This window comes from Saccostrea cucullata, unplaced genomic scaffold (genome assembly GCF_032062105.1).
Source record: "Saccostrea cucullata isolate Sc308-1 unplaced genomic scaffold, CSIRO_AGI_Scuc_v1 ctg527, whole genome shotgun sequence".
Lineage (NCBI taxonomy): Eukaryota > Metazoa > Mollusca > Bivalvia > Ostreida > Ostreidae > Saccostrea > Saccostrea cuccullata.
This window is the reverse complement of record NW_026930262.1, coordinates 194508-206844: the sequence shown is the minus strand read 5'-3', so window position 1 is coordinate 206844 and position 12337 is coordinate 194508. Positions and strand designations below refer to the sequence as shown.

The 12337-nt window shown below is 32.2% G+C and overlaps 2 protein-coding genes across 2 annotated transcripts; one reads left to right on the top strand and one right to left on the bottom strand.

The window, feature by feature from the left end:
• Nucleotides 1–1531: 1531 nt before the first annotated feature.
• Nucleotides 1532–3682, top strand: LOC134283436 (leucine-rich repeat-containing protein 73-like). Its single transcript, XM_062765876.1, has 4 exons — nt 1532–1875; nt 2171–2331; nt 2619–2842; nt 2986–3682. Exons 1-4 carry the CDS (start codon nt 1607–1609, stop codon nt 3544–3546), a joined length of 1215 nt encoding a protein of 404 aa, XP_062621860.1. The 5' UTR covers nt 1532–1606; the 3' UTR covers nt 3547–3682.
• A 2626-nt stretch (nt 3683–6308) lies between these two features.
• On the bottom strand, nt 6309–12137 carry LOC134283452 (tryptophan--tRNA ligase, cytoplasmic-like). Its single transcript, XM_062765898.1, has 8 exons — nt 11918–12137; nt 11379–11487; nt 10840–10959; nt 9292–9474; nt 8879–9092; nt 8366–8539; nt 7392–7532; nt 6309–7038 (listed from the first exon to the last, which is right to left on the bottom strand). The coding sequence occupies exons 1-8, from the start codon at nt 12057–12059 to the stop codon at nt 6817–6819; spliced, it is 1305 nt and encodes a 434-aa protein (XP_062621882.1). The 5' UTR covers nt 12060–12137; the 3' UTR covers nt 6309–6816.
• Between the last annotated feature and the right edge of the window lie 200 nt (nt 12138–12337).

Below are 12337 nucleotides of genomic sequence, written 5' to 3'. Positions count from 1 at the left end.
TGTCATGATCGGGAAATAACAGAAAAATTCGTTGACAATACAGCACGGTCTGGAATTAATGAAATGAAATATATATACATATTTTTAAGTTTGGGCAATACTTTCCTTTTTGGGAGGGGTGGAGGGGCATTCATACAGATGTATGTTCAATAATTCATATGTTACTTTCTACTAGGCCACTCCAAGTTTTTCCTCTGTTGAGCGTCCACCCATCTTTCAAAAACCTATCAACCTATTCACAAAACACACTATCCTAAAAATTAGACACAAAACTTAATAGTACAATTTTCAGTTACCCTTGGACTTTCAGTAAGGCGTGGTATTCTGGAAGTTACATATTAGCGTCTGAAATTTGCACATGCAGCCTTTCATTCACTGTTGAAGTATACATTCCAGCGAATGTCAACGAGTGTATCAATGATCCAATCGTACGACAGAGGTGTGGCTTAAGGTCAGACGACACGTTCCTCAAAAATATATAATTTTTCGTAAGAATTTGTCATTGAAGAATAGATAGTTAAACAAGATTCCTCACAAAAAATTAGGATACCTTACCAGGCATTTGGACAAGATACATCGGAGTCATATTTCTTATATAACCCTTATGGGTATCTTCTGAATGCCCTATATCACCATTTTTAGTGTACTTATTTAGAAACATTTTGAAAACAATATAGAAATCAGAAGACAATTGACAAATATGAATTTTTTTTTATATAATACCAAGAGATACAAAACATGTGTGTGAGGAACGTGTCATCTGACCTTAAGTCGTCTCAAATTTGCTGATGCTATTAATTTCTTAACCAATTTAATGAAGATCTATTCGCCATTTGAGGGACGTAGTCTCGAGAAAGTCACGCTCTATACTGAAAGGTTAACTGAGAATCGTATCAGTCACAAAATTGACATCATTCAAAGGATTTGATCTTTCTCGAAGAAAAATCAATTCTTTCGCAAAATGAAAGTATTCAATGCTTATAATTTACCTTGTATGACATATATTCAAGACAAATATTAAGAAGATTTGAGAGAATTCAGATTTCAATAAGAATAATCAATTCTAGGACTTTTGATTTATCTTAATGTTTTTTTTTTTTGTTTTTTTTTTATGTTTGTTTTTTTTCTGACATTTTGTGTCAAAAAATCAAGGCGCACGCGGACGCTGTTAAAGGAATTGCTTCTTTGTGGAAAAAAACTAAAACAATATTTTACAACGGACCCGATTTAACATGGTTAGGGTAACTGTACCGAACAAGAGTTTGATTATTCTTTAACTTTTGAACTATCTTTTTATTCAAACTTTCTAAAGATCGCATTTTTATTATTTTTAAAAATATCTTATTAAAAGCCGTTTAATAAATTATTTTTATATCCACTTAGAAATAATGTACTGTATATCGACAAAATTTCCACTCACTTTTTAGGCTCTTCATAGGATAATGTGTCCTTTTGGCGCGTAAAGTCATTATTGTTGTGTCATTTTTATTAGCCAATCAAAATAAAGAAAAAATACAGTGCGAGCCTGTTTTGTTGTGATTAGTTGCTCCTCGAGTTTCCTCGGGTTCATGAAAGGTCCTCAAAGTGTGCACAGGTAAAAACAACGATGAAGGGAATGATCGAGTTGAACAATGTAATTATATCGGAGGAAAGTGTGAAGGAAATTTGTGATGCAGCTAACGGTGGAAAATTGAAGACACTTTCTTTACGTGATTGTGAAATTGGCGAGACATTTTACAGCTCTATTTTGAAGGCAGTTGGGGCTTGCAAATCAATTTTGCAGTTAAGCTTGTGTGTTGGCATGGTTGAAACTAAGAAAGACGTTTCAGCACTTTGTAGGTGCTTGCAGAAGAACAGATCTCTACTCGCATTGTTGTAAGTATATTAATTCAATTCATTTGTTACAAGTAACTAATAAATTATTCATTACACCTTAATACTCAATACATGTATATGTTTTCACAAAATTTCCTATAACTGCAAAATATTGCGTGACCCCTAAAAAGAAATGAGAAAAAAAATCAATGAAAAGAATTCATTCTCCTACCTGCAGTAATGAATTGTCAGACAAATATAAATATTTAATTTGAATGGCCCCAGTGGTTATTTGCAATCAGTATTCAAATGCTAAATGAATTCAGTAACCCATAAAATACATTACTTTTATTAGCATCCATGGCAATCCCCTAAAGGATTCGGGCATGCAGAGAATATGTGGAGAATTAGTCCATCATCCTTGCATTGCTTCTCTGGATGTCAGTGACTGTGAATTAACAGACCAGTCTATGGAGTACCTGTGTAACCTGTTACCAAAGACTGGCACAAAATCAGGTGGAAAACTGTTATACTGCTTTGCAAAATTTGCCCCCCAAAAATCATTTTTGCTGCGATAAATCATAAAACCTTTTGAAAGTGCATCAGATCTGATTTTTTTTTTTTTTTTTTTTTTTTTTGCAAACAAAATATTAACTGCATTATTCAAAGTACTTGCTTAGTGGCAAAGAAAAAAAATTTAGAAATTAAATTTCTAAAACAAAAATTACATTATTTTGGCATTAAAAAAGGTTATTATTCATAAATAATCTGCATAAAGGGAGAAAACTCTTCATTTGTTGTAGGTTTAAAAGACCTTTCTCTGAGTGCTAATCCAGGGATATCCCAGAAATCGTGGGCAAAGTTTGGTGTTTCACTAGCAGCCAGCAGCAACCTCCGCGAGCTCTATCTGGATTACAATAGCCTCGGTGACTACGCAGCTAGCTGTATCATAATTGGTCTTGCTGGGTCACAAAATCTCCAGGTCCTTGATTTAGAAAGCACAAACATTGGAGACTCCACAGCTGAAGTGAGTGACACTTTTCATTCAAATCAGAATCTAAGTGTAAATTCTGTAGCATTTAATTGGTAATGGGATGATGTAACTATAATTTAACTAATTTATATAATTTAAAAACTACCTAAAATGTTACATTTTCCATTTATATACAGTTGATTGAACATTTGCTGGAAAAGTTTCCCTCCCAACTTCATAAAGTCGTACTGAAAGAAAACAAAATTAACAGCAGTATTGTAGAAAAAATTTCCTCCTTTCTTGATGAAAATGATGACATCTCTGACACATTTAGTATTCAATCAATGAAACTAAAAACAAAATCCTCTGATAAAACTTCAAAGTCCAAAACATCTACGCAAAAGAGCTCCACCCTAAAAGAAATCACTAGAGAAGACGATTTATCATCAGAGGATGAAAAAGCCGATAGAGAAAAAGAAGAAGAAAGTGATATGAAGGACACAGTGAAGACTGATGAAGATTATCGTGTGCTGGCGATGGCCCTAGAGGAGGGGCTCAGTACGGGGAAGATCAGTGCCTTGTCCGGAACCATGGAGGAAGATAATGAAGAAGAGGAGCTGACAGAAGTCCCCGTTACATCACAAGGTCATGTGATACGGTTCACCGAACACAAACCACAGACCTGCTCTGTAGAGGAGTTTGGTGATGAAGGTGAAGAACTTAAAGAAATTCCCCTATTTCAACATGCCACCATTTGACAAGACTGAATATTGTTACTATCAACATAATACATGTCTTTTAATTAATTAATTGATTTAACTAATTGTTTGAAACAATTGATAAGAACATGCTTATCTTATGCTTATTTTAACAACTTTGAAATGCTACAAGATCCATTCCTCTTAAAAATATTTATTTACTTATTTAATTAATATGATTTACATATTTTGAGGCAAGTCTCACCTTGAAATAAATATAGTTGCTACTCAACCTTAGATTTACTAGTTTGTTCAATTTTTAAACTAGAATTCCCAGATTCAAATATTTGCAAGAGTGCTGAATTTTGAGGTTATCTTGCATCTTGGATGTGTTCAAAATCATAGGGGCTAAGTAGCTCTTTGTAGCCTCTACAGATTTGAACAATATGCTAGCCTAGCCCTAACACTATTACCAGTAAGGCCAAAAAAAATTAATTAATAGTTTCTCAGGCACCGCCGCATCAGTTCAAAAACGGCCGCATTGATCAATTTTATTGACATACTGAAAAGGGAGATAACTCAATTTTCTATTTTTCCAAGTTGAAAAAGAAAATCGAGTTATTCCCCTTTTCATAAATCCTGAAAAAGACGCTTTTATTAGAAAAACAATATATTTCTTCTAAATCTAAAGTATTTTATCAGTTAACTTTTAAATAAATGTTTGGAATAACATTATTTAATGTTGTATACATATTGTAACTAATTTCAGAGAACAAAACTTAAGAATAAGTAGATATTATCATTTTACTGCACAAATGACTTACAAAAAAAAGGTATAAAACCTGCTTCCAAAAAAAAAAAATAAAAGCCTGCCTGTCGCATTGAATTGAATTTTGAATTTTTTGGCCTGAGAAACTATTAATTAATTTTTTTGCGCCTAATTCATATAACGTGCTTTAAGGGGGGACCTATGTCCGAAAAGTCTTTGTGAGAAATTTTCAAAACTTTGACATTTCTTTCTTGACCACTTGCTCTTAATTTTTAGGTATTAAAAACAATACCTTTATATGCTTATTTTTACACAGGAGCACATGCAAAAACAGTGTGAAATGCTTAAAATAGATTATTTTCAGACATTATTGTTCTACTCCAAATATGCGCTAAAAAGAACCAAAAATTTCAAATCACATTCGAAATCAACATGTATTTAATTTACATGACTTGTTTCTTTAAAATTTAAAATGAAGGCAAATTCATTGAAATTTATCTTGTATGAAAAATTATAAAGGAGCACAATGTAAGTATCACCCCGTTTTTCTTGTCGTATTTTTTACAATTCTGACATGCATAACAGGTAATATCTTAAAAAGTCTTTGTATGAAAATGTCGTAATTCATATTTTTTGAAAGAAACGATTCAGCTTTTTATTTTAACAAAGAAAAAAGTATACCTTTATGATAAAATAAACGAGAAATATGAGTTTTCATTTATTTTCCTACTCTTGTGTCATAAATATTGACCTTTCTGCACTAAAAAATGTAAGTAAGCAATGACAAACATCTGAATATAAAACTATTTTGCGAAAAACGGGTATTTTGTTTTGATTAGAAACAATTTAAGGTCAGACGACACGTTCCTAAAAAATATATAAATTTTCCTAAGAATTTGTCAATGAAGTAAAGGTACTTAAGAAAGTTTCCTCACAAAAAATTAGGGTAACTTACCAGGCATTTGGCCAAGATACCACAGGGTCATATTTCTTATATAACCTTTATGGATAATCTTCTAAATGGTCTATAACACAATATTTGGTGTACCTATATTTAAAATCACATTGAAAACAATGTAGAAATCAGGAGAGAATGAAAAATATGAAAATTTTGTGATTATTACCAAGAGATCCAAACATATATCCAAGGAACATGTCGTCTGACCTTAAACAAATTAATTCTTTTCTTCTTCATTCTAATAATTCTGCCCCCCCCCCCCCATTTCCCCGTCAACAACCAACACCTATTAGAACCTAGGAATGACTTATACAACAAAATCTACATGTACTACAAATCAATAAGCAAATATAGGTACAAGCACATTTCTTAATTTTTTCTTAGTTTTATCCAGAAAATACAATTAATGGTAAACATAAAATTCAACATATTTCCCTGATGTAAGCCGCTTTCTTAGCTGAATTTTATCTTAAATCTTTTTGCACTTTTCTATCACCATATCGTCGAGGTGTTTCTTCACAACTGAAATTGCTATGAATGATCTACCAAAGGAAGAGAATTCTAATATTAACAAACTCCATAAATCAAATAAAACTGTTATTAATGATGAATAAATTTTCTTTTTGTAAATTGTGTATGTTATTGATTAATAACAATGTTATGCCTATATCACAGTTGCAAAAGTCAACAGGTAAAAAACAAACGTCGCTATTGTGACGTCACATAACGCTGCTCTGACGTAGAACGACATAGGTCCCCCCTTAAATACAACCTAGATAGCCTAAAAGCTAAGCTAGCCTTGTACTCAGGCTTCTGCCAAAACATACAGAATATAAAGTGGAACACAACCACAAAATATTTCACACATGATATCTTGAATCCTCAGATATAACTTGAAGTTTTTTATCACATTTATTTAGTTCAAGATAACAAGATTTCACTGTACTCTCCTTTCCTTTGTGCTTTTAATATGTATTTATCACCCAAATTCACATTCACAGAACATTTTATTTTCTTTGATGCATAAATTTTACCATTTTCTGAATAAATTATACCATAAATACAAATATCAGAACATGCATTAATACATGAAAAGCCTTTCAGTTAATAACAGTTACAATTTCTGTAAATCATACATTTGTGTGCAAAATACACAGTATTTAATCATTTACCTAGAAATACTTTCAAATTTAGTTTATCAATAATGCACAGGTACATGTATATAGATTAAAAAGAATTATATTTGAAACAGTGGTCCTAAAACCTATATGCATTGCAGGATCTTAAAGATGTGCCTACTTTTGTTTTTCCAAATGAGAAAATTTTGACCATTGTACTTACCCTCAGTATCTGTTTATTGTTGAATCAATTCAAAAGGTGAACTCATACAAGTTATAACTATTGATTCCTAGTCACTAAATACCCAACTTAAAAGCAGTGCATATACATACATTAAACACAGAATTTTTGGTTTGAACTGAAGACCTGAGAATAAAACAATCACAAGTACTGGTACTTGGTACATTACATCCTAAAGTCTTTTGAAAAAAAATGAATTGAAAAAAAAGAAGTCATTTAAAATGTCACTAAAGCACAGATACAATCAAACTGCTTTAGTATTCTTATGTTTCTTTTTCTTCTTTTTCTCTGATGGAGGTGTGGGTGGGGGGTAGTCAAATTTAAGCTTCCTGGGTTTCATGTACTGCCTGACTACTTCATCGGTGATCATGGCTCTCCTCTCTCGATGTTCTCCGACCAACTTCTGTAGAATTTCTATCAACTCCTTCTTCAGGAACCCTGTTAACAGCTCTCCACTTGTGTAAGTCTAAATAAATTTTACCATGTGTGAGTATTAAACTGCTTTTCTGAGAGGCATTTGCTTTTACATGTACTTCAGAATTAAGCAAACAGAAATGAAAGTAAGTACAGGAAAACATGGTTATAGTGAATCACAAGAGATGACTGAGACACTGGTATATTTTTTATTACAGTGTATTTTTTAAATTTACATCCTCATTAAAGTTCCCTATAAATTTGCAATAGAAATGAGCTTTTCAGATTTAGACAATCAAAGCCATGCAATCTATATCAACTCTGCTATGGTGAGGCTGAGCTAAAATCTAACAGAAGTTTTCTTACCTCAGGAGAAGACCAGTAATTTGTAATAATTATTCTTACCTTTTTAATTTCCTCCAGTCTTTCATCACTCTCCATGAAGAATGTCATGTACTGAAATGCCACGTCAACCTCGCAGTTACCTCCCTTCTCCTTGTGTTCCTCAACAGTGGCTCCACCCCCAGAAAAGGCATACTTGTTGATCTGTAACATTAAAGTCATGGTTGTCACATCTCTGATCAAGATTTACTTGTTATAGCTGCAGAACTGTAGCTCTCTGAAAAAATATATATTGATAGATCAGAGAGCTACAGTGCCACCAATTGAAAAAAACATATATTTATTTCGCATAAAAAAGTGCGCTCTGTTCTGGATTAATTCTTCCAAATCCTTACCTCAGTTGCAAAAAAGCTAGATTTCAATGAAGTCCTTACTCCTCTATCAATTACTTTCTTAGTTTACATCTGTATGAAGCGCCTTGGACTGATTTATCTTGCAAACCGAAATGGCAGTATAAATAGGCGAAATTTTTGATGATCTCAATTTCAGGGCCAGGAGGGCTATTACAACAATTACAAGGAATGTTTTGTTGTGGAAACAGTGAAAGAATATGTTAGGAACACATGGTTAGTAATATTTTGAGATGCCAGTTTTAAAAACATGGAAAAATAAATCAAGAAACAGCGCACTTTTTTACTCTCAACTGCTTCTGAGATAATACAAACGAACTACATTTTTACACGTAACTTTAAAATGGCGACTATGGGGTTCTCTCTCTCTCTTGCTCTTTGAGCAATAAGCCCAGCTAAAAATGATATCCACAGTATATGAAATTAGAAAACATCTTTTGAAATTTCTCATGTAACTATTATCTCCTTTTTGAATTTGGTATGATAGTGTTGTACATAAGTTTCAATATAGAAATTCTGAATGGAAAGTAAAAGTTGGGACGCTTCAGTTGAAAACCCTGTATGCATCATTCAATTAAGACATGCATAGAGGAATGTATTTTTTTAACTTCACATAAGTACATATACCTTATCTTTGATCTGCTTGTCAGAGTCTGTCACAAAAATTGATGTGGTGGCATCACTTGCACTCATTTTGGTCTGTGCCCCCTGTAAAGCCGGGAAGAAGGTGGAGTGGATTAAGGCCGGCTTCAGGCAGTTCATCCTCGGAGCCACATCTCGGGTCATTCTGAAGTAGGGGTCCTGTAAAAGGATTAAATACATTAAAAAAGACATGTAATCTGTGATGCCACCATTTGAAATCAGTTTTCTCAGTATGGAGACAAAAATAAAACTTTCAAACTAAGAAATCTAAAGTCATTTTCACAAAAATCTCAAAAAAAATTTTTATTTTACAAGAGAAAACTTAGATTTTTGTTTGTTTTCACTGAAATAAAAAAACCTTACATCTTGCTAATAGTATGTTATAATCTCACTCTCATGAAAACTATCTTTCCTCAGTAAGAAAAAGAGGCTATTATTTACCATAATGATCAATTCATAAAATGAAATTTATTAGAAGTCTTTTTTCCTTCAACAAACCTGATCTATTGCACAAGGTATAAGACAGGGAATGTCAGCCCGGCCATTGAAGATCTCGGGAAAGGAGGAGCTGAAGCTAGGAGAAGCCTGGATAGCCGGGAAGCTTATCTTCCCAATGCAGTCACTGTCACCAAAACCAAAGATCCCCTTCACCTGATTGTAGGTAACCAGCTTCTGAACCCGGCACATGTTTCTGTAGAAAGCTGGGCTATTCCTGGAAATTAAAGAATTCTGTGTAGATGACAGTGACTTAATTACAGGATTTTACTGCAAGAATAATTTACCTTTCTAAAGTACATTATGATTACCTTAATTATTCATGACATCAAGCAAAAATGAGCTCTAATACAGATATTCCTAGTAGTTTCTAAATATAAAATAATGCTTAATAAGTGGGCAATATCTTTGCTTACGATATAAAGTCTAGGTCACTGAAAATGAATGTCTTCTCAATATCAAATCCACAGGCTATAATATCCTTGGCATTCTCCATGGCCATATGATTGGCTTGTTCCAGCGTAAGATCCTTCCACAAGTACTTCTCATCATCAGTCAGCTGTATAACTAGGGGTACATCAAAGGTATCCTGTAACCACCTGTTATCAGGAATACATAGTAATTATTAGTATTGGGGTACATTGGATAAATTTTAGAAAAAAATTGTTTGTTTTATACATTAACAAAGGAGAAATTTGAAATAGTAAGGGTTGGCCCATGGTTGGCAACATCTCTGAGATTTCATTAAACTTCAATTTTAAACTTTTTGATTTGCATAATTTCTTTTTATAAAGCAATATATATATTCGATTCTTTTCAGCAAACCATACAATTATTTATAAAATAACAGTTGATTTCTACCAGAAAATGTTGGTGAATTAAAGATATCATAATATATAATTTAATGCATGCTTTTCAATCAATGTTCAACAAAAATTGTTTCGCAGGGGGAATAAGGAAGCATACAAAATATTCTACCTTGACTAAATCAGTGCTACATTATGACGTCATAGTAGACGAGATGACGTCATTTAGGAACACAAGTTTTCGTAATAATATGGTATTTAGAGATGTAATTTTACTCTAGAAAATAAGTAGAAACGTGTAAACATTAACACTAATAAAAAGTTTTTATTTTGTTATGCTGTATCTGTCATTTTGATTAAAATCTACCACCGATGACGTCATATGTGTACATCAAGTAACTTAGGAATTGATCATGTCCTGTAAAGAGAATTTGGCTAGGACGGCATGTACAAAGATACGTAAAATGGAGTTTAAAAGCAAATATCGTCAATATTATGTGAAATTCATATGGAGTTCAGTTAATTAAACAGGTATGCTAATTTATTTTCATCGATTATATTCTCTTTCGAAGACAGTCAGCTATATACATATCCCGGTCGGCCTTTCCTCTGTCATTTGTGGCAAAAATAATGCAACAGAACAACAATAAGCCAGATATTTCAAAACATAAGATTTTTACAGATGGAAAGTTTGCCTTCTGTCAAACTTGGAAAGTGCTGCTAGAATCCCAAGTTAAGCATGGTTTTACGAAAAATCTCGATTCATATGTATAAAATTCAAAACATAGGGTAAACTTTCGTGCGAATGTATGGGATAATTATTTTACTAACCGGACACTGGGATTTTAGCAGCACTTTTTAGGCAAAATAGATGTTTTTCAACTATATTATTTACTCAAAGAAATTATTAAACTCCGGGGTATTGTTGTTCTGTTTGCTTTTTTTATTAAGGAAAATTTCGCTATTAATAGAAGTCACATGATGTCGTGGTGGTGGTGCACGTCTCTGCGATAGACACTCTTTTATCTGTATGCAATAGTTAATAACAGTTAACTTTCACCAGTGGTTTAGGTAATTTATCAAACTTAATTTTCTTTAAAAAGTCTAAATTTCCCGAGAAATGACTTGTATGCTTCCTTAACATACCCACGTTCTTACTTGGTGAAGATAAATGGAATAAGATGACCCATATGCATTGAATCAGATGAAGGCCCTCTTCCAGTGTATAAATAGAATGGCTTCTTTTGTTCATACATGTCTAGGATAAAGTGCATATCCCTGAAAAAGTAAAAAAAAAAATAATAAATAAAATTGATTTTTTCTTAAAATTAAAAGAAATTGAATATAAAGGTCAACATACTGACAAATACTGCAAGAAGATTACAAAACATATTTACCACAATATCAAGGCTTTATGAAAAATATCATGTTATATGGATAGAAAAAGAAAAGTATAACAAAATGACTACATTTCTTATCATTCAGTAAAAATATTTCAGTAGCTACAGTTGAACTTTGATGTCTGGAACATCTATATCTTGAATACCATGAATATATGTCAAAGTGATCGAGATTTCAAAGTCTCAACAACTTTTCTTTATGCATTTTTGCCTCAAAATCCTAGTTATCACAAATTTTATATTGGGTGAAATATGAAGTATAAAATAATAAGGTTTGACTGTATAAATGTAACAAACCTCTGAGAGAAGAACTTCCCCCTCCTCAGTAGATGGTGAACAGGCTTCCCTGTGACCCGCTCCATTCTCTCAATCAGGGCATCATCTATTTTGGTGCTTCCAAACCTTTCTGTGTAAAATCATATTAAAACATGTCATTTCAAATCAGGAACCTATATACTACATGTAATAGTATATAGGTTCCTGTTTTAAATTAGGAGGATAAATATACCAACAACAAAAAGAAAAAAGAAAATTTAATAAATTTATTATATGAGTTTTTACACGACATACAGTTTTTAAAAATCAATCATTCAAATGCTTCAACTTTCATAAAATAAATTGTATTGGACATGTGTAAATATTTTGAAAATTTAATAAATTTATTATATGAGTTTTTATACAATATACAGTTTTTAAAAAATCAATAATTCAAATGCTTCAACTGTCATCAAATAAGTTTTATTGGACATGTGTAAATATTTTGTTAAAATGATTTTCTCTTATATGTAAATATCGACATGTTACAATACAACACAATCTGTCCACAAAGTACCTACTTATCAACTTGTCATAGTCTACCCCGGTTGCTGAGGTGGAGACCACTTCCCAGGGATTCACGATGAAGTCGTCATCACCTGCCCCTAATTTGTCTTCTTCTTTAATTGACATATTCTCCACTTCTGGCGTTATATCAGTCATATTTCCGCAATTTTTATCATCCGTATGTTTTCACACGTGTTGCATCACGTACTTTCAATTTCGAGACTGAAAATGGTTTGACTAATGCACGACATTGCTGAAATTTGAGAATTAAACATTAATTATCGATAATTTGAAATACAAGAAATACAGAAGTACGATTACTTTATTTTTAATATTATTATATTTTTTAAAAAAATATAACAGAAAAGGTAGATGATGAAATATATTTTTATTTACCGTTTTTACTTCACCCCAGTTGTTTTACTTATTTTAGC